The 25,454-nt window shown below is 44.6% G+C and overlaps 1 protein-coding gene across 3 annotated transcripts in view; it reads right to left on the reverse strand.

Moving 5' to 3' along the window:
* TCAF1 (TRPM8 channel associated factor 1) overlaps positions 1 to 25,454 on the reverse strand; it is a 66,328-nt gene that overhangs the window by 17,279 nt on the left and 23,595 nt on the right. For 2 of the 3 annotated variants that reach the window (XM_016187819.2, XM_060196752.1), the window contains exons 2-5: positions 24,011 to 24,644; positions 4,524 to 5,521; positions 3,669 to 3,766; positions 458 to 671 (exon numbers count right to left, since the gene is read on the reverse strand). In XM_016187819.2, the coding sequence (XP_016043305.1) occupies positions 458 to 671; positions 3,669 to 3,766; positions 4,524 to 5,521; positions 24,011 to 24,630 (1,930 nt within the window). In that variant the 5' untranslated portion in view covers positions 24,631 to 24,644. The remainder of the gene's footprint in view (positions 1 to 457; positions 672 to 3,668; positions 3,767 to 4,523; positions 5,522 to 24,010; positions 24,645 to 25,454) is intronic. The other variant, XM_060196753.1, reaches the window with a different exon arrangement.

Below are 25,454 nucleotides of genomic sequence, written 5' to 3' on the forward strand. Positions count from 1 at the left end.
CCCTTTTGCACAGTTCTTCCACTAGGTGGCCTGGGACTTGAACCTGGGCCCGGGCACATGGTTAATGTGTGCTAACTCTAGTGTCTCCTCTTCTGTCGCTCTTTTTATTTCAGATAGTGCCAGAGATACACACAGAGGAAGAAATACAACAGCACCACTTTGCCATGCACGGGGCTTCCTTCCTTTGGTTTCACGGTGCTTCCTTGAGTATCAGGGCTCGAACCCTGAGCCTTTTGCATGGGGAGGCATGCCACCTATTGGGTGAGCAAGCTCCTGGCTCTCTAAGACATTTTCATTCCATAAGAATGAGAGAAAGACACAGAGAAAACAGTCACAGCACTATCTGCTCCAGCACATGTGGGACCAGCAGGGTTAGCTCCTGGGTCCCAGAGCTGAACATAAAGGAAGCTGACCTTCCTTGGGGATTCTCAAGGTGAGCTTGAGGGCTTGCACTTACCCAGCTTGTAGAAGGGGGAGCGCACGGCCCCCTTCACCGTGATGGGCACAGAGCCCAGCTTGCTGCTCTGAGGCACAATGATATAGAGGAGGCCACCCCACAGACAGGTGATGGACTTGGTGGGCTTGTCCAAGCAGCTGCGGTTAATCACCAGCGGGCCTCGGAACAGCTTGCTGGCCCGGGTCAGGTCATCCGTGTGACAGCCAATCTGGACCTGGAACAGAGAGCTCCCCGGGAGTCACCTTGGGTGTGAGTAGGGGAGTGCCCTGTGGGCTGGGGACCGGAGGGGTTCCTGCACTAAGATGCCAGGCAAGGCCAGCATTCCCCTCTACCTATGCGGTATGTGCTAAGCTCATAAAATTAGATCTTTACTCCTAGCCTCAAAGAACAAAGTGTTTGTCAGTCCCCTCTCAGGGAATGGAGGATTGTCCTACCAATGCCCGCATGCAGAGAAGCAGTTACAGAAGACTGAACTTGCACCTTCTGTAACCCCTAAAAGAACTTTGGACCATATTCCCAAAGAGGTGAAGGATAAGGGAAGAAGAGCAGAGGGCTCTTCTTCCAATTCCACCAGGAACCAAAGCATTTGTCACCAAGAATCTTGTTTGTGTATCATCACAGAAATCTGGAAAAAAGAAACAGAGGAATCTACACACTATTTTCCTTACCAGAGACAGGAGGGGGGAAAAGGAAGGGCGCCCGGAAGTACAAATAGGTGTAAGAGTGGCTTAGAAAGGAAGTGAAGTCAGGAACATAGAAAAATAGGCCACATATATAAAAATATATCAATATTAATTGTTATTAATATTAATATACTAATATATAATATATTATTATATATATATTTTTTCTGTTGGGATATTGTACAGATGTGGTTGAGTTAGGCAGGGCCCACAAACCACTATATTTCCATGCAAGTATTATTATTATTACACATCCCCACCATGTTAATCCCTCAGGGTATTTCTAATCCCTCCAGCTTTCTACCTTCCCAGAATGCCTTTTTCTTTTCTCCACCCTCTTCCCTAGCCAATTCCATCCTGACTTGCCACTTCCGGAATTCTCCTATAAAAGTCACTCCTGTTTCCTCTCTCTCTCTCTCTCTCTCTCTTTCTCTCTTTCTCTTCCGCATCTTGACCTGGAGAAGAGCTGGAGAAGTGCTGGCGTGCATAGTGGGAGGTGGCCATTTTGCTAGCTCCACGTGGCCTAAACCTGCTGTGCCACACTCGACTCTGGAGCGTCCACGTGAATAAAGATTTGTGTTCCCACTCCGCTGAGAGTTCCAGAGTCTCTCTCTCTCCCGCGATGCTAGCCCGGCAATATTCAACTCCCATCTGTGACCTTGGGAGAACTACTGCAGTTTTCAATAGAGGGAATGAGGACACAGAACTCTGGTGGTGGAAACATCATAGAATTATATCCTTACTATAATTTTGTAAGTCAATATTAAATCTGTAATGAAAAAAACAAAAGAAAAAATTGGGGGCCAGGTGGTGGCGCACCTGGTTGAGCGCACATGTTATAGTGCATAAGGACCCAGCCTCAAGCTCCCAGTTGCCACCTGCAGGCAGAAAGTTTTGCAAGTGGTGAAGCAGGTCTGCAGGTGTCTCTCTTTCTCTCTCCCTCTCTATCTCCCCCCTCTTTTTTTGGTTTCTGGCTATCTCTATCCAATATATAAAGATAATAAAATAATAATAATAATAATAAATAATAATAATTCTTCCAGGGGAATCAAACAGCTTCACAGAGGAACAGCTAGAGTGTCTGGTGACCCAGGGGAGGGTGGTTCTCTCCAAGTTCCCATGTGTGTCTGTCACAGACTGAAACCCAGTAGGTTTCCTCCCTGGTGGTGAATTTGGCCCTGGGAAAATGACAGAGGTGATACTGATTTTGCTGATTGGAGAGAATTCCCAGGAAAGGGCAGTATGGCTTACTTCTGTCCCACTTGTAGATCTGACTCACCATGCACCTCTGCCCAAGGCCCCTTTCTGAGTAATGGAGACTCTTATCTTTGGAGGAGTCTTGCACTGTTTTCCTAGACTTAGGTTGAACAAGTTGCACACAGACAGGCACACTCTAGATCTGAACTGTTCCCCTCAGGGGATTAGAGCAGGGCAGCAACTTGATTTGCCGACACACTGTGTGTATGTGAAAGGAGGATTGGACATGAAGAAACAGTCTCTGAGGTCACAGGGAAACTAGAGTCAGGAAGAACCCGTGTGGGGGTGGCAGAGGCAGTGAGGTGGAGAATGAAGCTAGGTAGGCAAACATCCTGTGTGTTAGGGCAAAGCCACCTGTCACCTTTCTTATTCTCCACTCAGTGACAGGGCCTAAGTCATAAGCACACATTCTGAGTCAGGAGTTGTCTGGGTTGAAATCTTGGCTTCTGAAATGTCTCATACCTACCCAATTTTATGTTAACTGATAGTCATCCATTAGATTTTTTTTTCATTTTATTCTATTTTTTTTCCCACTTAGGGTTATCATTAGGGCTCAGTGCCAGCACTGCAAATCCACCACTCCTGGTGGTTATTTTTTTCTATTTATTTATTTATTTATTTATTTATTCTTTATTTGATAGGGCAGAGGGAAATTGAGAGTGGAGGGGGAGATGAAGAGGGAGAAAGAGACAGAGAGATACCTGCAAATCTGCTTTCATTGTTCATAAAGGTTCATAAAGCCTTCTCCCTACAGGCGGGAACAGGGGCTAGAACCTAGGTCCTTGTGCATGGTAATGTATGTACTTAACCATGATGCCCAGCCTGATCAATTAGATATTTTGCATCTTAGCTGCCTTATCATGTGTGTGTGTGTGTGTGTGTGTGTGTGTGTGTGTGTGTGTGAGCGAGCATGACCTCGACTACTTCAGTCAGTGCTTGTTTGGTTGGTTGTCTTTGTATTTTTGCCACCACAGCTATTGCTCTCATTGGCTTTTTATTAGTACTTTTTCTGATTTTCCTTTTTCATTGTGATAGAGACAAAGAAACAGAGAAGGGAAGGGAAATAAGGGAGAAAGAAAGACACCCGATGTTGTCACCCTCCCCTCCCCCACCCGCAGGCGGGGATGGGAGACTTGAACCCTGGCCCCTGTACATGGTAGTACATGCACTCTACTGGGAGCACCGTCACCAGCCAGCCTCTTCTCTTGGATTTTTATAAGGGACAGTGTCTGGGCACCACGTGCTCCAGGTGAAAGAGAGCAGAGTTTTACCTTCAAGTCAGCAGAGGCGGCTTCTTCAGGCAGGGAGACCTCGATGATCTGCCTCCCAGGGATGTAGAGCCCGGTGCTCATCCAGCAATACCTGGTACCTGTCAGAGACACAGAAGAGAGGCCCTGTCACACCGCTGCACAGTTCCTCTCCACCTCACACCTGCACAGTTCCTGGGAGAGGACTTCCACACAGCCTGCCTCAACTACTACCAGCATCACCAACACACCTCAGAAAGCCCCCTCTTCCTGGAAAGTTCAGGGTCCAGGTCCAGGCTGCTCATGGACCAAGGTCCAGAATCAAAGCCCCAAACAGGGCTGAACATGAATGTTACCATGCTCAAAGATCCAGGTTCAAGCCCCCTGACCCCCACTTGCAAACGAGGAAGCTTCAAAAGCCAGGCTGCTGCTGTCTGTCTCTCTCATTCCCTCTCAGTGTCTCTACATCTCTCAGATCCAATAAATGAATGACTTTTTTATTATCTTTATTTACTGGGTAGAGACAGTCAGAAATCGAGAAGGAGTGGTTGAGACTGGAGAGAAACAGAGAGACACCTGCTACAATGCTTGACCACTGGCAAAGCTGTCCCCCTGCAGGTGGGGACTGGGAGCTTGAACCCGGGTCCTGGCATATTGACATGGGCACTCAACCAGATATGCCACCACCCGGCCCTGAATGAATATATTTAAAAAAAAATCAGCAGTTTCCAATGGAGGGAATGGGGACACAGAACTCTGGTGCTGGAAAAAGTGTGGAATTACACCCTTGTTATAATTTTGTAAATTAATATGGAATCACTAATAAAAACTAAAAAAAAAAAAAAAGATATTCCCCCAGCCCCGTTCCCCCTTCAGCACCTGGATTGTTACAGTTAACTTCCACGGTGATGGGGGTCTCCGAGGGGCGCAGGTAGGTGCTGCTGTACATGTCTTCGATTTCAGGGACCAAGAGAGAGAGGTCGCTGCCGGAGTGGGCTAGGCCGGTGGCCAGGGAGAGCATGGCACCCCGACAGCAGTCGTTGATGACCGGGTTCTCTCGGGTGGCCACGGGGAGGCGGTAGCGACTCAGCAGCTTCCTGAGCAGCCGGTGCACAGATGTGTAGGCTGGGATGTCATTGGCGGGGATCTGCAAGAAGGCCGCCCCGTCGGGGCCCAGCTTGGCCAGCCAACCCTTCTCCACGTTGCCCCGCTTCCTGCCCATGATAACCTGGAACTCGGCCAGGGTGGATCGGAAGTGGTAGGTCCTGATGCCTGTTTTGGGGGTCCGGAAGGGACCCGGGTTGAGGCTCTGGCTGGTGATGCTGATGCCAAAGGGATTGAGGAGCAGGTTTCCAGGGAACCGAGCCAAGGGGGACACCCCCGGGTTCTTGAAAGCCCACCACCAGGCCTGGGCGCCCACGAACAGGCCTCCGCCCTCGGCCACGAATTCCTGCAGCTCCTTGGCGTCCAGCTCGATGAGGGGATCGACGCACAGGACGCTGGTGTCCCCGGTCAGCTGGGTGCCCGGCGTGAGGTCGATGCCCCCCGCTGACAGCAGGTTGGTGAGGTTGCGCAGCTCGGGCTGCACCAGGATCTGGCCCTTGCGGCCCGCGTCCAGCCAGCGCACCGCGTTGAGGATGAAAGGGCTGAGCTTGCTGTAGCTCAGCAGGGACTTGTGGCCGGTCACCACCACCCGGCCACGGCCGTAGCGGGCAGCAGCCACCACGCAGCCGTGGTAGGAGTCCAGGCCCAGCGGGAAGGCCAGCGCCCCGTGCACCAGCAGCTGCGACGGGAAGCAGTCCGAGTGCGTGATGTCCAGCTCAGAGACGCCCAGCAGGAGCTCCTCCCGGTCCTCCACCAGGTCATCCTCGCAGCTGCTAAAAAGAAAGCGCATGCTCTGCTCAAGGAGTGGTTCCATTCTTCACCCACCCACCCACCCTTCCTTCCTTCCTTCCTTCCTTCCTTCCTTCCTTCCTTCCTTCCTTCCTTCCTTCCTTCCTTCCTTGCTTCTTACCATCTATCCCATCTATCCATCCATCCTTCTTACCATCTATCCATCCATCCATCCATCCTTCCTTCTTACCATCCTTCCTTGCTTCTTACCATCTATCCATCCATCCTTCCTTCTTACCATCTATCCATCCATCCATCCTTTCCTCCTTCCTTCCTTGCTTCTTACCATCTATCCATCCATCCTTCCTTCTTACCATCTATCCATCCATCCATCCATCCATCCTTCCTTCTTACCATCCTTCCTTCCTTCCTTGCTTCTTACCATCTATCCATCCTTCCTTCCTTACCATCTATCCATCCATCCATCCTTGCTTCTTACCATCCTTCCTTCCTTCCTTGCCTCCTTCCTTCCTTGCTTCTTACCATCTATCCATCCATCCATCCTTCCTTCTTACCATCCTTCCTTCCTTCCCTCCTTCCTTCCTTCCTTGCTTCTTACCATCTATCCATCCTTCCTTCTTACCTTCCTTCCTTCCTTGTTTCTTACCATCTATCCATACATCCTTCCTTCTTACCATCTTTCCTTCCTTCCTTGCTTCTTACCATCTATCCATCCTTCCTTCCTTCTTACCATCTATCCATCCATCCATCCATCCATCCATCCATCCATCCATCCATCCATCCATCCTTCCTTGCTTCTTACCATCTATCCATCCATCCATTCTTTTTTTTTTTTTGGGTATTTTTTTCTTTCTTTCCTTTTGTTGCCCTTGTTGGTATTGTTGTAGTTATTATTGATGTTGTTGTTGTTGTTGGATAGGACAGAGAGAAATGGAGAAAGGAAGGGAAGACAGACAGACACCTGCAGACCTGCTTCACCATTTGTGAAGCGACTCCCCTGCAGGTGGGGAGCCAGGGGCTTGAACCAGGATCCTTACACAGGTCCTTGCACTTTGCGCCACATGCACTTAACCCACTGCAATACCGCCTGACTCCCTCCACCCATCCTTCTATCCATCCACCCATCTTTCCATCCATCCTTCCTTCCATACATCCATCCTTCTATCCATCCATCCTTCCTTCTATCCATTCTTCCATACATCCATCCATTCATCCATCCATCCATCCATCCATCCATCCATCCATCCATCCATCCATCTATGCACCCATCCTTCCATCCACCCATGCTTCCATTCATCCATCTATCTATCCATCCGTCTATCCAAGCTTCCATCCATCCATCCATTCATCCATCCATGCTTCTATCCATCCATCCATGCTTCCATCCATCCATCCAACCATCCACACTTCCATCCATCCATCCATGCTTCCATCCATCCATCCATCCATCCATCCATCCATCCATCCATCCATCCATCCATTTTATTGCCACCAGGGTGACTGTGTGGTTTGGTGCCAGCAATAGGAATCCACCACTTTGGGCCACTTTCTTTTCTTTCTAATTTGTATAGATAGGACACAGAGAGTTTATTCATTTACTTATTTATTGCCATTAGGATTACTGCAGTGAGTCAGGGCCAGCACTAGGAATCCATGGCTCCTGGCCATTGTTCTCCTGTTTATCTTTTTTCTTTCTCTAATTTTTATTAGATAGAAGAGAATGAAATTATTTTTCATTTTATAAATTATCTTTATATATTTATCTGATAGTGATAGCCAGAAATTGAGAGAGAAGGGGGAAAGAGAGAGAGAGAGAAAGAAACAACTGCAGCCCTGCTTCAACACTCCTGAAGCTTTCCCCCTGCAGGTAGGGGCTGGGGGCTTGAACCCGGGTCCTTAGGCACTGTTAACATGTTCACTCAACCAGGTGTGCCACCCACCACCCAGCCCCCTTTTTATTTTCTTTACTGCCACCAGGGTGATTGCTGTGGTTTGGTGCCAACAGTACAAATCCACTGCTCCTGGCCACCCCACCCCCCAATTTTTATTAGATAAGACAGAGAGAAATTGTTTATGTTTTTGAATATATTTATCTTGTGAAAGAGAGATACAGAGGGAAATATCAGAGCACTACTCAGCTCTGGTTCATAGTGGTGCTGTCCAGCGAACCTGGGACGTTGGAGCCTCAGGCATGAAGGTCCTTTTGCATTACCATTACGCCGTCTCCCCAGTCCTTATTTATTTTTTATTGCGACCAGCTGTGCAAATCCATGGATCCAGGCCATTATTTTCCCTTTCTTATTTTTAATAGAAAAAAATATATATTTATTTATTTATTTGTCTCCAGGGTTATTGCTGTGGCTTGGTGCTAGCACTATGAATCTACTGCTCCGAGCCATTTTTTTCCTTTCCTTTTTTAAAGTTTTGTTTAATTTCTTTCTAATTTTTATCAGATAGGACAGAATGAAATTGAGAGGGGAGGGACAGATAGAGAGGGAGAGATAAGGCACTTGGAGACCTGCTTCACCTTTCATGAAGCATCCCCCCCTACAGGTGGGGAGGGGGGCTTGAACCCAGTCATTGCTCTATGTGTGCTTAACTGCCTGACCCCCTTTTTCCCTTTTTTGGTCTGTTTTTCATTTCAGTGAGAGAGAGGTAAAGAAACACGGAGCGAGAGAAAAAGAGACGGGGAAGGGGGCGGAATAGAGCACTGCTCAGCTTTAGATTATGTGAGGAGTTGAACCTAGGACTTTGAAGCCTCAAGCATGATGGTCCTTTTGCAAAACCATTATGCTATCTCCCCCTACCCAAACAAATGTACAACTTCCTGGAATTTTCATTTATCTATTTTATTTTATAAGTGGAGACAGAGTGTGAGAGAGAGAGAAAGAGAGAGAAGGAGAGGGAGAGGGAGAGGGAGAGGGAGAGGGAGAGGGAGAGGGAGAGGGAGAGGGAGAGGGAGAGAGAGAGAGAGAGAGAGAGAGAGAGAGAGACTTGTAGCATTGCTTCACTGCTCATGAAGCTTTCCCCCTGCAGGTGGGTACTGGAAGCTTGAACCTGAGTTCTTGCACTTTGCCTTCAGTTAACATGTGCAACCAATCAAATGTACCACCACTAGGGCCCTGATATTTCTATTTTATTGTATAATGAGAGACACATGCAGAGGAAAAGACTGGATAGGACAGAGAGAAATGGAGAGAGGAGGGGAAGACAGAGACGGGGAGAGAAAGACACCTGCAGACCTGCTTCACCGCTTGTGAAGTGACTCCCCTGCAGGTGGGGAGCCAGGGGCTCGAACCGGGATCCTTACGCTATTCCTTGTGCTTTGCGCCACATGCTCTTAACCTGCTGCACTACTGCCCAACTCCCCCTCTTTCTCTTTTTTTTATCAGAGCACTGCTCAGCTCTGGTTTATGGTCGTGCTGGGGACTGAACCTGGGACTTTGGAGCCTCAAGTCTGAGAGTCTTTTTTGTATAACAATTATGCTATCTAACTTACCCTGTCCTTGTTCTCTCTTTTTAAATTTTTTTATTAGTGATTTACAAAATTATGAGATGACAGTTATAATTCTGCACCATTCTTAGCACCAGGGCTGTCCAGCCCCATTCCTTTCCTTTCATTGGAAACTGCAGTAATTCTTCCAAGGTCACAGAGATGGGTTGATTATTATTTCTATAACTTTATTTACATATATTTACCCATTTCTTCTACTATCCTGCCTTTTCATCTTTTCTGTGTTACACCTATAACGTCCTTCCTTTTTTCCTCTTCTCTCTCCAGGTCTTGATGGAATTGGAGTTCAGAGTCCTCTGGTCATCTTCCCCTAACATTTCTACCCTCTGGGATTATAGACCAAAATTCTTTCTATGGTGCAGAAGGTGGGAATTCTGGCTTCTGGAATTGCTTCTTCACTGGACACGGGCATTGGCAAGTGGATCCATAACCCCAGCTCATTTCTTGTTTCTTAAGTTCCACCTGTGAGTGAGATGTCCCAGTATTCACCCTTCTATTTTTGCCCCATCTCACTTAACATGATTATTTCAAGGTCCATCCAAGATGAGGTGAAGGAGATGACTTCATTGTTTTTTAACAGCTGGGATTTATTTATTGGCGAGACAGGGAGAGAACCAGTACATCCCTCTGGAGGTGCAAGGGAACTCAAGACCTTGTGTTTGCAGGCTAGTTCTGAACTTTACCACTGTGCCATCTCCCCCCAGCTCATTGCGTTGTTCATTATGACAAATCGTGTTAGGACTGGAGAGAGAGGTCCCTGGATAGCATGTGTACCTTGCTGTGCTGTTGTGGGGCAGGTGTAAACCCTGGCAGCACACTGGAAAGTGTTATAATACCAGAGGACACTTGGGTACTAGAAAGTCTGTCTTTGAATGAAAAATGTTAGTTCTGAGTGGTGAAACGGGACATGCAAGAGGGCATAACTCTGCAAAAAAAAACCTTAAGATTTTTACATCCTGTCAATCTGTATTGCTCCCCAAGGTTATTGTTGGGGCTTGGTGCTGGCCCTATGACTACACTGCCCCTGGCAACCATTTTTCTTGTCTTTTTTTAAAAAAATTATTTATTTATTCCCTTTTGTTGCCCTTGTTTTGTTGTTGTAGTTATTACTGTTGTTATTGATGTCATCATTGTTGGATAGGACAAAGAGAAATGGAGAAAGGAGGGGAAGACAGAGAGGGGGAGAGAAAGATAGATACCTGCAGATCTGCTTCTCCACTTGTGAAGTGACTCCCCTGCAGGTGGGGAGCTGGGGGCTCAAACCGGGATCCTTAGGCCGGTCCTTGCACTTTGCATCATGTGCGCTTAACCCGCTGAACTACTGCTAGACTCCTTTTCTTGTTTCTTTTAAAATAGATAGGACAGAAAGAAATTGAGAGGGATAGGGGAGACAGAGAGGAGAAAGAGACACCTGAAGACCTGCTTCGCTGCTTGTCAAGTATCCCCACTGGGGCTGGAACCCAGATCCTTTTGCACATAGTACTTAACCAGGTGTGCACATGTGTACTTTGTACATGTGTACTTAACCAGGTGTGCCACCACCCCACCCAGCCTACTCTTTAAACAGTACTCAGCACAGAGTAAGTGATCCTTGAACGCAGGGCTAAAACTGCAAAGGTTTCACCTGCATGTGGATTTTCTTATATAAGACTCAGCTGTACACCTTGCCCATATTTGGGAGCTACTCTCTTTCCTGATCCAGCTTTCTAGCCCTTTTCCAGCCATGACATCATCTCCCCAGACAATAACTTGAGTCCACTCACATATCAGATGTCAGGCTCAGGAAAAAACTAGTATAGTCACAGGCCCTTTGGAATATAACTAAAATAGGCCTACTAGCTATCTACAAAACGGAGATCACAAATCTTCATCTGCACTATTCCAGCCGTTAGGCTCATGATTAGTCAACAATTTGTTTGACTTTATATGTTGATTCTTTTTTAAGTCATCAGGTTCCAGATGCTACCATGATGCCAACCGGACCTCGCTAGGCAGATGACCCCACTAATGTGTCCTGGAGCCCCATTTCCCTAGATCCCCACCCCACTAGGGACAGAGAGAGAGAGGTTGGGAGTATGGATAGACCTGCCAAAGCCCATGTTCAGGGGGGAAGCAACTACAGAAGCCAGACCTTCCGCCTTCTGTACCCCATAATGACTCTGGCTCCATACTCTGAGGGCTAAAGAAGAGGGAAGCTATCAGTGGAAGGGATGGGATACGGAGTTCTGGTGGTGAGAATTGTGCAGAGTTAGTTGTATCCCTCTTCTCCTATGGTTTTGTCAGTGTTTCCTTTTTAATTTTTTAAAATATTTATTTATTTATTTTCCCTTTTATTGCCCTTGTTTTATAATTGTTGTTGTAGTTATTGTTGTAATTATTATTGTTGTTGTCTTTGTTGGATAGGACAGAGAGAAAATGGAGAGAGGAGGGGAAGACAGAGAAGGGGAGAGAAAGATAGACACCTGCAGACCTGCTTCACCCCCTGTGAAGTGACTCCCCTGCAGGTGGGGAGCCGGGGGCTCCAATCGAGATTCTTACACTGGTCCTTGCATAGTGTTTCCTTTCTAGAAATAAAAATTGAAAAAAAAAAGAAAGAAAGACTTTAGCTAAGTTAAAAAAAACTTCTGTTTAGTTTATGGCCATACCAACCTGAACACAATCCATCTCATCTAAACAGAACATGTTTAAACTTACAGTCTTAATAACACAGTAGAGAACTGTGAATGTTCTTTTCTCTGTTACCTTAAGGACATTTTGTCTCCTCTGGTTTACTGTAGGAAATATATATGTGTAATCTACTACATGTGTGGCTTTCTTTATTGTCACCAGGTTTACTGCTTAGGTGAGGTGCCAGCAGTAGGAATCCATCAATCTTAGCAGCCATTTTTCTCTACCTCCCCCTTTTTTTTTCTTTCTATTTTTTTATTCAATACGACAGAGAACAATTGAGAGAGGAAAGGCAGATAGAGAAGAAGTAGGGCAGGGGGTCGGGAGGTGGCACACCGGGTCAAGCACATACAGTAAGAAGAAGGACTGTAACAAGGATCCCGGTTCTGGCCCCCGGCTCCCCACCTGCAGGGGTCGCTTCGTAGGAGGTGAAGCAGGACTACAGGTGTTCTTCTCTCTCCCTCTCTGTCTCCCCTTTCCCCTCTCAATTTCTCTCTGTCCTGTACAAAAAAATCAGGAAAAAAATGGCCGCCAGGAGTAGTGGATTCGTAGTGCAGGCACTGAGCCCTGTGATAACCCTGGAGGCAGGGGCTGGGAAATAAAGAAAGTCCTGTTTCATTACTTGTGAAGCCTCCTCCATGCAGATTGCAGCAGGGAGCTTGAACCCTTGTCCTTGTGCATGATAACTTGTGTGTTCAATTGGACATACCACTGCTTGACCCTCTGGCATATTTATTTATTGGCTTATTTACTGATTTATTTATTTATTTTTGCCTCCAGGGTTATCATTGGGGCTTGGTGTCTGCACTAAGAATCCACTGCTCCTGGAGGCCATTTTTTCTCATTTTGTTGCCCTTGTTGTTGCTGTTATTGTTGCCATTGATATTGCTGTTGGATAGCACACAGAAAAATTGAGAGAGAAGGGGCAGACAGAGAGGGGGAGAGAAAGACAGCTGCAGACCTACTTCACCACTTGTGAGGAGACCCCCCTGTAGGTGGGGAGCCAGGGGCTCAAACTGGGATCCTTACACCAGTCCTTGTGCTTTGTGCCATGTACACTTAACCCACTGCACTAAGGCCGGACCCCTGGCTTATTTTTTTTTTTATGTATTGCCAGGTCATGAAATTAAGAGCCTTAGAAATGTGTGATATCATCACTGAATGGCTTCCCTGGCCCTCTTTCATCCCTTCCTTCCTTCCTTCCTTCCTTCCTTCCTTCCTTCCTTCCTTCCTTCCCTCCTTCCTTCCTTCCTTCCTTCCTTCCTTCCACCCTTCCTTCCTTTCTTCCTCTCTCTCTATCTATCTATCTCCCTTCTCTTTTTTTATTTCCTTGAAAGAAAGAGAAAGCAAGTAAAAGGATGCAAAAGTGGAGAGAAACCACAGCCCCACTCCACCATCAACCAACTTGTTACGTGGTGCCAGGGATTAAGCTCAGGTCCTCATGTACACAGAGCAAAGCATGTGCACTCCCAGGTAAGCTATCTCTCAGTTCCCCAAAACATAAATTGAATGGGATTTTGCTTAGGTTTCTGATTAACAGCAGGCTAACTGGTGAGGGGAGGGTGAACAGTTATGGAGCTTGGACGACATGGAGTTCAGAACCTCTGTCCCCTGTGTCATTTATGAGAATTGCACTGTATTATCATTTTTAGCTTTAACAGAAGAATAAAGTGCTGACCAAGACTGGGCGTCAGTTCTGCTCTGCTCCCTCTTGGAGTAAACGTTCTCCACAGGACACTGTGAAGGGAGTCCTGCTGTGTTTACCTAATATGATATTATGAGCATTCTCAGCTTAAGTTTCTATTTTAGCCTTTCAAGTTCTTACAAAGAACTGAATAGGAAATCATGGTTTCGTTTTTGTTGTTCTTTATTATTATCTTTATTTATTTATTGGATAGAGACAGCCAGAAATCAAGAGGGAAAGGAATGACAGAGAGGGACAGAGACAGGGGATGGGTGGTGGCGCACCTGGTTGCACGCACATGTTACAGTGTGCAAGGACCCAGGTTTGAGCTCCTGATCCCCACCCTCAGGGGGGAAGCTTTGCAAGTGGTGAAGCAGTGCTGCAGGTGTCTCTCTTTCTCCCTCTTTATCTTCTCCTACCCTCTTGATTTCTGGCTGTCTCTATCCAATAAATAAAGATGATTAAAAAATTTTTTTAAAAAAAGGGGAAGAGAGACAGAGACACCTCTAGCACTGCTTCACCACTCACAAAGCTTTCCCCCTGCAGGTGGGGACCAGGGGCTCAAACCTGGGTCCTTGTGCTTTGTAACATATGTGTCCAACTAGGTGTATCACCACCCTGACCCCATGGTTCTACTCATGGTGAGTCTTGCTTATAAATTTCCTGCAGCTAATACTCTGCCCTACAGGGTCAGTAAAGGGAGAGTGGAGGTAGTGGACTTGAGGAATGACTACCTCCAGCTCTCCTGGGAACCCTCCTGGCATTGGAGTGGGCATGAGTGTCTACTCTCTGAAGCACATCTACTTACTCATGGGCTGTAAGAACTCTCAGTGCCATTTCCTGTGCCTAATTGTAAGTAACACACATTTGTAAAAACCTCAGGAAAACCACAGCCATGAAATGGGAGTGGAAACTCGCAATTCAGAGATATTTTTGAGGTAAGAGATAGAGAGATCTCTGTAAGTCTGAGCTTCTATAGCTGGTTCTGCAACTCTTGCTAGCTAAGGGCCTTGTATGGTCAGCCGGAAGCTGCTGTAAGGAAACACTGGAAAGTGAGTGTCCAGTAGACATTTGTGGTGTTGGTGTTAAAACACTCCCTGAGACAGGAGGATGTTACATCTTGTAACCATGAAGGGGCAACTGAAGTCTTCTCAGTAGGCACGAGACTCTTTCCTGGCGAGAAAAGGATCAACTTCCTACATGAACTGCCGGTTACTTGAAATACTAACCATTTAAGTTGTTTGGCTGGTTCTTCTTGTTCCAACTCCAGGTTTTCCAAACAATCTTGCGATTGTATCCTCTCTGCCTGGAGAACTGTGTCAGGGGCCAACCAAGCCAGAGTGTTCTAGCTTTGTGACATTTATATTGGCGATGCAGAATCTGAAGTCTAGCTTTAATTTGATGATTTTAAAATTCAGAACGAAAAGCTACCTGGTTGTAATACTTTAAGCATATGTCCAAAGTAAAATCCAAGATGTGTTTTACATCTATTCGAACAAGTTCTGTTTATAAATATCCCATAACTAAATGTTTTACAAATGGAGTCAGCAAAGAGGTGGTGGGGCTGTGTTTTGACTTAAGACACCAAAGTCCAGGTTCACACACTAGTCTGCATGGCAGGATGCAAAGCTGAGACCCACACACCAAGCTGCTTGAACCTCATGTAGATAACGGCCTGGGTGGGGTTTCAACTCATCTGAGCTGAAGGACAACAGCAGAGACATCTGATTATTATCAGCATTTCCAAAAGTCATGCCTTCTAGGTAGGGAAAGGAAAATTCATTATTTGGAAAAAAAAATACAGATTGGAATTTTACTACCCACTCCCCTCTCTCCTCTGAAATGAATCCAAGGCTGTTAAAATAAGAATAAACTCACAGTAGTACTGGATTTTGAGAAAGGAAGCAACCGACAGACAAAGACACTGAAGAATTTCTAGAAAATGAGAGTCAAATGGACGCTGACTAAAATGGCCACCAGGAGCAGTGGATTCTTAGTACCGGCAATGAGCTCCAATGATAATCCTGGAGCAAAAAAAAAAACAAAACCCAAAAACTGAATAAAAATACAGTTGTCAAAATGATAATGTTGACATATATGAAGTCTGTAAACAAGTGAGAGAAAATAAGTCACATGACTCTCACTCAGAGCAGAGATGAAGGTCAAAACGATAAATATCATCAAAAAATAAACATAAAATGGAGGTCAGACCTGAAGAGTAAGTGGGAGCTCCTAAACAAAGAACAGAGAAGATAAAGGGAAAGGAATAAAGAAAGAAAAAGCCATAAAATGGATGAAATTCTCCTTGCACTGAAGACCAGATTTGAGTTCTTGAAATGAAATTGTAGTCACATGTAAATCATTAGAAATGAAGTGCCCTACTCAATGGGTAAGTTTATAAACTCCAAATACAAACAAATAACTTTATTTATTCTATTTATTTATTATTGGATAGAGACAGAGAAAAATTGAGAGGGGGGAGATAGAAAGGGAGAGAGAGAGAGAGAGAGAGAGAGAGAGAGAGAGAGACCTGCAGCCCTGCTTCACCACTTGTGAAGCTTTCCCCCTGCAGGTGGGGACCAGGGCCTTAACCTGGGTCCTTGTGCACTATAATGTGAGTGCTTAACCAGGTGTGCTACTACCTGGTCCCTAGAAATAGCTTTATTTTTATTTTTTACAATCTTTTCTTATTTTATTTTGCTACCACAGTTATTGCTTGGGCTCTGTGTCTACACAATGAATTCATGGATCCTGATGGTCATTTTCCCCTTTTATTTTGACAGAACGGACAGAAATTGAGGGGGGTGGAGAGAAGACAGAGAGAAAGAGACACCTGCAGCCCTGCTTCACAGCTCATGAAGTGAACCCCCTACAGGTTGGGACCAGGAGTTTGAATCTGGATCCCTGCACATGGTAATGTGTGTGCTGAACTGGTGTGACACTTTCAGACTCCAAGAAACAGCTTTTAAAATTAGTAGAGGGAGAAAAAGACAAATTATCTTTCTTCCCCCACCACCATCAAAATACTCTTGAAAGCAAAATATTTTAGGGTAGGAAAAAGAACTTATATGATACACAGTTTCATAAAACTTTTCAGCAGCACATGGGGGTATCTAATATCCATTTGGCAAATGTAATTTTTAAACAAAGAAGCAATTATCAAGCAAAATGAGCATGGAAGACACAACATCGCTATGACTCTAACTCGACTCTGTGCTTGCAAGTCCTCAGCTGCAGGCATTTAAAATGTGTGCCTTATGCTATAAGTCTAGAAAAACAAAAATTAATATAATAGAAAAACACAGGGGTCCAGGTGGTAGCACAGTGGGTTAAATGCACATGGCTCGAAGCGCAAGGACTGGCCTAAGGATCCTGGTTTGAGCCCCCGGCTCCCCACCTGCAGGGGAGTCACTTCACAGGCAGTGAAGCAGGTCTGCAGGTGTCTGTCTTTCTCTCCCCCCTCTCTGTCTTCCCCTCCTCTCTCCATTTCTCTCTGTCCTATCCAACAACAACAACAACAGCAATAACAACAATAAGAACAACAATAACGACAAGGGCAAGACTATGTAAAAAATGGTCCCTAGGAGCCGTGGATTTATAGTGTAGGCACTGAGCCCCAGCGATAACTCTGGAGGCAAAACCAAAACCAAACAAACAACAACAACAACAACAACAAAACAATAGGAAAACAGACTGGCTACAAAAAAGTAGTGATACTGTCGGTATAATTTATAACTCATGTGGAAACATGCTGCTAAATGAAGTGCGAAACTTGATAAAACTGCTAAGAAACTGTCCCAAATTAGTGGAGCCAAGATCTTAAAAAAAGACAAAGCAGACAGTGGAACAAACTAAAAACGAGGCAAAATTAAGTTGGACCAAAAATTATCCGATAATTTCCGCACAATGTAGGGAGTTAGGGATTGGCACTAGGAAGTGTGAGATATAAGAAGTTCTTATTTTAAGTGGAAAGATAAGTTATCAAAACTATCCATAGTTCATTCTCAACTCGGGCAAAAATTGTAAATTTCTATACAAACTAAATGGAACAGAAAGCATGGCTGTTAGTATATAATAATCTGTCTTTAGCTTCATCTTTTTATTATTATTATCTGTATTATATTTACTAGATAGAGACAGCTAGAAATTGAGAGGGAAGAGGGAGAGAGAGAGAGAGAGACTTGCAACACTGCTTCACCACTTGCAAAGCATTCCCTCTGCAGGTGGGGACTGGGGGCTCAAACCTGGGTCCTTGTGCACTGTAACATGTGCATTCAGCCAGGTGTGCCACCACCCGGCGGTACAGGAGCCTCCTTCAAAGTGGTGGGAGGCCTGGCTCAAACCTGGGTCATAACAAAGCATCACTCTCCAGGTGAGATATTTCACCAGACCTTAGATTCATTTTTCTTGAGGCCCTTCAAGTCTCGTGTGTATGTGTGCCTGTGTGTGTGTGTGCCTGTGTGTGTGCTATCCTCTTATTTGTACTTCAACTATGAAGTCTGTCCTTTTCTCTCTTCTCCTTCCTTTACCCACTTGATACAAATCCTGTTCCTCTAGATGCTATCCCATAATTCTCTTGTAATGTCTTATTTGTTTTCATGTTTTTCTTTTTGCGGTCTTTGTTAAGCAGGGCTTTTTTTCCCCCCCTTAATTTCTTGCTGTCCACTCTTTGTTCCTTGGCGTGTCTCTACCTGCAGGTAGTCTCCTCTGCTATTGCTGTTCTTTCTTTCTTTTTTTTTCTTTCTTTCCTTTTTTTTAAGCTTTATCACTTCAGTCTTCTTTCTTCTGAATGCTATTATAAACTGATTAACAAATACCTCCTTTATTTCTGAATTAGCTGTCATACTCAGTATATTTCGTCTCAACTGAGGGAAGATCTCCAGGATCACAGCTTCACAATGTGCGTCACGCGACGTTCATGAAGTCCTATTGAATTTAGAGTTTTCCTTGAGCTGTTCCTTTTTTAAAAAAAATATCTATTTTTTAAAATTATTTATTTATTTATTCTCTTGTGTTGCCCTCATTGTTTTATTGTTGTAGTTATTAATGCTGTCGTTGTTGGTTAGGACAGAGAGAAATGGAGAGAATAGGGGAAGCCGGGGGGGGGGGGGGGAGGAGGTGAGAAAGATAGACACCTGCAGACCTGCATCACCGCTTGTGAAGCGACTCTCCTGCAGGTGGGGAGCCGGGGGCTCAAACTGGGATCCTATGCCTGTCACTGCGCTTTGCACCACCTGTGCTTAACCCGCTGCGCTACTGCCCGACTCCCAATATCTATTTATTTTGTCTATTTTGTCTGCTAGAACCAAGAGAAAATGTGAACTGGGAATACAGAAGGAGAGAGACACCTCCAGCACTGCTTCACCATATGGGAAGCCTCCCCCCTGCAAGCAGGCACAGGGGGCTTAAACCTGCGTCCTCTATGTATGGTGAACTGTGTTCTCAGCGTTGTGCTCTACTGCTCAAGCCTTCCTCGAGCTATTTTCGTGGACCAGCACTGCAGGCAGATTGCATTGTCTGCCCTTCATATCTGCTTCTCAGTAGAGCTCACCGAGACTGCAGAGCCACAACTAGAAACTGATGGTGAAGACAGAGATTAGAATCATCTAACTGGAGCCAGGTGGACTCTCAGGTACAGGCTGAATCAGGCAACAGGAGACCTAACTGATGCTGTAACTAAGCAAAGTGCACCAGGCACAGGCTGAACCAGGAGTTAAGTGAGTAGGGCAGGCTGAATCAGAAACAGGGAGCTTACCTGGAAGGCGGAAGATGAAGTCTCTGTGTTGGCTGGGACCTTATGGAATGAACCAGTCCTGAGTCTGAAACTGACTACAGAAGGTCTTGCTGGAAACCTTCAACCTGGACACTGACCAGCTGCAGCTGGGAGCAAGCAAAAGCCAGCAGCCAAGAGGAACATAGCCACAGCAGTGGGGACTAGGGCAAAAGTCATGCCTGCTTAGGTCTCAGAAACAGAAGGAGCTCAAACTACTGTGTTAAGAGCCAGAGTGCAGAAGGCAGATCCCAGCAGCCAGGAGATCAGGTGGTGGGAGACCAAATGGAAGCAAATTGTTACTTAAGTTGTAAGCTCCTCTGTCCTTGTTGACTGCATACATTCTAGCCTGATGGGAGTTCATCTGGGCTCCAAACTCATTGCTACATTTTTTTTTCCATTTCTACATTTTTGTTTGTTTGTTTGCTATAGTTCTTGTGTTGATGAAGGCAGGAGAAACCCAGGCTCCTAGTCTACTGTCATCTTTACTGAAAGTCATGTCAGTCCTCTGAATGAATGTATTTCTTTAATTCTTTCCTTTTCTTTCATTGAAGCTATGTTGAATTATCACATTACAAACATTACAACAAGGGAGTCGGGCAGTAGCGCAGTGGGTTAAGCGCACGTGGCGCAATGCGCAAGGACCTGCTTAAGGATCCTGGTTCCAGCCCCCGGCTCCCCATCTACAGGGGAGTCGCTTCACAGGCGGTGAAGCAGGTCTGCAGGTGTCTATCTTTCTCTCCCCCTCTCTGCCTTCCCCTCCTCTCTCAATTTCTCTCTGTCCTATCCAACAATGAAGACATCAATAATAGCAGTAATAACTGCAACAATAAAACAAGGGCAACAAGAGGGAATAAATAAATAAAAATAAATAAATACAAACATCACAACAGCAGGTGTGCACCACTCATAAATATGAGAGTATACTATATTAAAGTCATCACTTACAGTCTAATTTGGTACTTCACCATACCATTTGTCCCTTTTGTCCTAACTTATCCACCCGCTTCCTTCTTCCTTTTTCGTAGCTACTTATTGGTCTTACAGTCCCCAAGTTCATTTTTGGTGTATTTAGTGCATCTGTTTGTTTTCTCTCTATCCCATATCAGAGTAAAAACATATGATGCTTGTCTTTTTCCATCTGGTGAATTTCACAAAGCATGAGAATGTTTCTGGATGTATTTAATACTAACTACTCTGAAAGTATTATGAACCCCACAGAAGAAGTGAGGTTTAGAATGGTCACCCATGGCTCACAGTTTGGGAACAGAAATCAGAGACCTCTTGAAGTCTGCTCTTTGTCTTTTTTTTTTTTTTTTTAGTATGCAGAAAAAAAATCTCATTTAGAATTCTGGCTCCTGCAAGGCGGCTGCTAACAGGCTATGACAAAGGGCCATTGAGCGCTCAAATAAAATATTTAGCAGAAAGAAAGTAGAAGTCATTCTGCAATAACCATTTCTGTTAGAGATCAGGAACTGAGTAAGACAGAGCAGAAATCACTTGGAGAACAGATGTTTCGTGCTAATATTACAGATGAGGGGGGAGCAGTGCTCTAAACGCACTGCATAAGGCTTTCTTTGGGGGCGGGCAGGGGAATGATGGCTAAGATGGCCAAGCTCCTTTCATGGCATCTGCAGGTGTTCCCACCAGGCTAGAAGAAGGACTATCTGGCTTAATCACTGAGGGTTTTATTTGTTCTACCATAAAAGTACCAACTTCTTCAGAAACTTGATCCACCTTTTTTAAAATCTGCAGTTTACTTTTTTCCTTCATTTATCTATCTATCTATCTATCTATCTATTTTCTTAATTGCACTAAGGTTGTTGCTAACGTTTGTTGCCTGCACAATGAATCTACCCCTCCTCAAGGCCATTTTGACTTCCTTTTTTCTTTTAATTTATTTTATAAGACAGAAAGAAATTGAGATAAGTAGGGGACGGAGGAAGAAAGAGAGAGATTGACCTAGGATACTTCTTCACTGCTCATGAAGTTCCGCTCTGCAAGTGAGGGGACTAAGGAGCTTGAACTGAGGTCTAGAACATGCTAACAGATGCACTCAACTGGGTGACCCACTGCAGGGCGCCGACAGTTTGCTCCTGTAGAAAGCAGATAAAATCCCAAAATCTTATTTTAACAAGAAATGAGCATATAAGGAGGCCAGGAGATAGTTCACGTGGTAGAATACACACTTCAGCCATGTGAGGGGACCCAGATTTGAGCCCCTAGCACTGCACAAAGAGGCAACTTTGCAGGCAGTGTAACAGTGCTGTGGTGTCTCTCCTCTGTGTCTCTCACCCTATCAAAAGGAAAGAGAGAGAAAAGCAGAAAGAGAGAGAGAGAGAGAGGAATATCTACCAGGAGCAGTGGCATAACATAGGTACAAAGTACAAGCAGCAAAAATAGATACCTTGGTCAAGTGTCTGAATCTACAGTGGTTTCTCAGTCAGAATATAACTCATATTCCTTCTGGAATTCTGATAGATGCAACTTTTATTGTGTGATATAGCAAAAGTGCTTTGAGGACATTGTGTACAATATTGCTTGATATAATCAGAATGGAGACAGAGCCAACTGAAAAAAAAAGTAGTCAAATACATAAGCTAATAGGCCTATGCACTGCATTCATATGAAGTGAATGAAATGTGATTTTAACTATCATATTAGAATAAAAGAAAGGGAGTTATGAGCAGAATTTACAACAGCATGCATACTAAGGTGAAAACTGCATAAAACTATGAATAGATAAAGTAATATAAAAAGATGAAGAGAGTTGTAAGGAATGATTTAATACTGTTTAAAATGAAAAAAAGGAGATTCAGTACTATTTAAAAAGTACTTTTAAAATAAAAGTATTCTATGAAGAATAATTCAAATGTGCTTACAATATCAAAAACATATACACCATATATATGCACTTATAAATATATTTATATATAAATATATGAAAGAAAAGTGAAAACAGGATTAAGAAAGTTAGAATTTTGTTTGATATTTTCAATTCACATAACATACACACTGGTGTGTTATACACATGTAGAAGAACTTTAATGTGACTTCCGAATTATTAAAAAAGATTTTTTTTAAATCTTTATTTGTTGGATAGACAGTCAGAAATTGAGAGGGAAGGGAGTGATAGAGAAGGAGAGAGACAGAGAAACACCTAAAGCCCTGCTTCACCACTTGTGACTCTTTCCCCCTGCAGGTGGGGGTGAGGGGCTTGAACCTGGGTCCTTTGCACTGTAACATGTGCATTCAACCAGGTGTGCCACCACCTGGCCCCCCGAATTATTTTTATTTTGTGCATGTAAAGTGAGGTACTTGTATATTAGAGATAAAAACCTAATAAGAATAAACAAAACCTAATAGGAATTTGGAAAAAGAAAAAAAAATCCTTAGGTGAAATTCATCTACTGTTACTCCCTCACTGGAGAGGATCTGCTATTACATACTGACACATATCCCTATATAGTATTTCCTACACATGACTTTTAAATTAAACTGAAAACACAATGAATATTAGTTAGCAATTCTACTTTATTTCATTTAGTAGCCCCCACCAAAGATTTCCCCCATGTCCTAAAATAACTCATTGAAACATATTATTCTAAAGGTTGTTCAGTAAGCCTTTAATTTATTTGATTCAAAATAAAGTTGAAATACATGGGGATTTAGTGATGCAAGATGATTCGCACTTAAACTAGGAAGAGGTATGACTACATGTCTGAAAGAGGACTAGGCTACTAAAATGTAGAATCATGACTATGTCCTCCTGTCTGCTCAAGAGAGTGGACATCATTGGTAAGCTAACGTTCGAACGATTAGATCAGTCAGTCACTGTGCTCCGAGTAACTGTCTTTCCTCATTGGACATGAGGAATGGAATCCTTAGGGGTCCCTGGAGTTCTATGCCAATGAGAGAGGACACTTCATCCCAAAGATCTCTGTACTACAACTGGGAGTCACCTCCACCCAACCCCACCTTGCTGTGCTCCTATTTATCATGAAGTAACTCTGCTCCTTGCTCCAAGCATACCAAGAGATTTAATGCACAAGGGAGGGTGTGATATGGTGTGATTCTACGTTCTTGGTACTATTGTGGCTTCTTGTATCTCCCATCCATCCATCCATGCATGCGTCCATGCATCCATCCATCCATGCATCCATCCATGCATCCCTCTACTTACTGAGCCCTTACAATCTCCAACATCTTCCAAGGTGCAAGAACACAGTGTGGACAGAATTACAGAATTAACTGGAAAACTCTTCCAAATAAGTTTCCGTGAAGCCTTTCTATGTGTCCATCACTTACCTCCTTCCCTTCTCCATCATGTTTTTGGAGTGTGTGTGTGTGTGTGTGTGTGTGTGTGTGTGTATCCTTGAGAAATAAAACCCTCTCTTAATTCTTATACTTAGCACATACAAGGTGTACCACTTTTTTTTTTTTTTTTTTTTTTACAATCTCAACTTCTGAGTCTTCTGGTTCTTACTCTAGTCTTAAGCCTGTACAAATGTACATATCAAAGTCATTCCTTGACTTTATTGACTGAGGTCCTTCTAATCCATTCTCCTTTCCTTACATTTCAGGGCATAGTAAACCTTTCTAGATTAACATGCCAATATTTTGGGTCAGTAATATATCTTGTTAAGACAGATACTTGGAGTAGGTGGAGAGACCGAGGAAGCTAAGAAGTTTCTCCCCTCAAAGAAGCTAGATAGTCTTGGTCTGAACATGTAGCAGCAATGAGGCCTTTGTTGATTTCTGGTGAATCCATGCCAGAGAGACATGTTCTTCCCTGCTAACCTGAGAACAACCTGAAGACAAGAGTCACGTCTCACATTCAACAAGAGATCCACTCCCCACTGGGGTAGTATGCTTACCTGACTAAGACTGGGTTCTTGGGCATCTTCTTAGAGACTTTGAAGAAACTTGTATCACCTTTGTTGTCTGTGAAGTACACACCAGCCACGCTGGTCACCAGGTTGCCGGGGAATGAAAACAGTGCCCTTTCCTCTTCATTCTGGTTAGCCCAGTCCCAGGCCTGGCCCCCAATGAGCAGGCCCCCTCCCCGCTTCACAAACTGGACCAGCTTCTCAGTCATACTTTCATTGTAGGCATCAACGCAGTATACCCCCAGGGAGTCTTTCACTTCAGACTCAATCTTGGCCTCCAAACCAGAGCCCTCGAGGATTTTGACCAGAGGCGCCAGAGAAGGGTGGACACCGATGGGAGTCCCAGGGGAAGAACAGAGCCAGCCCACAGCATTGCAAAGGAAGGAAGTGAGCTGGGCCTCTACCAAGTAGTTCTCATGGGACAAGACCACCAGACGGCCTCGGCCGTAGGAGGAGGCGGCGATGAGCACCTGACCTATGTCATTGAGCATCACTGGGAAGGAGGATTCCCCAATGAGCAGCAGTTCAGAGGGAGTGGCATCTTCAGGGAGATCCCAACTTGTCACTCCTTTCATGAGGGCCTCAAAGGCGGCAGAGGGAGTCGCCATGGCTCAGTCGACGTCTGTGGAGAAAAAAAGCAAAGGCTGAAATCTGGTGCAGAACAGATAAGCACACCGACAAGCTAGTCATTCATTCCCCTGGCTCTGGCAAGTCTTCCCATCCTGAAGGTGAGATCAGCACTGGTAAAGGCTGGGCAGTGGCACACACCTGGTTGAGAGCACACACATGACAGTGCGTGAGGACCCGGGTTCAAGCCCTCAGTCTCTGTAGGGAGACATTTCATGTGCAGTGAAATAGCATTGCAAATATCTCTCTTTCTCTCTGTCTCCCTTTGCCTTCTCAATTCCTCTCTATCTCTATCCAAAATTACTTAAAGTAATTAAAAACACTATGACAGAACTCAGTAAGAACACCAATGTCTTTAATTTCAGAGACCCTATCAGGCTTGTTCATTCTCTCTCTCCCTTTTGTAAATATTTTCTGTTTATTTATTAATGGATAGACAGAAATTGAAAGGGGAGGGAGGAGGTAGAGAAAAAAAGAGACATCTGCAGCACTGCTTCACCACTCATGAAGCTTTCCCTTTGCAGGTGGGAACCAGGGGCTTGAACCTGTATCCTTGTGCACTATAACATGTGCACTCAACCAGGTGTGTCACTGCCTGACCCCAAGGCTTGTTCTCTTAAACTTTCATTGAAGGAAATTCCCAGAAGTAAAGAGTGAATTGTGTTTTCAGAGAGATATGCTTAAATTCTAATCCCTGGCATCCATGACCATATATTTCATATTTCATATTGGAAACAGGACCTTTGCAGAAGTCAAGAGGAGGCCATGTTGGATTGGAACGAGCCCTATCTAACTTGATGACCAT

This window comes from Erinaceus europaeus, chromosome 8 (genome assembly GCF_950295315.1).
Source record: "Erinaceus europaeus chromosome 8, mEriEur2.1, whole genome shotgun sequence".
Lineage (NCBI taxonomy): Eukaryota > Metazoa > Chordata > Mammalia > Eulipotyphla > Erinaceidae > Erinaceus > Erinaceus europaeus.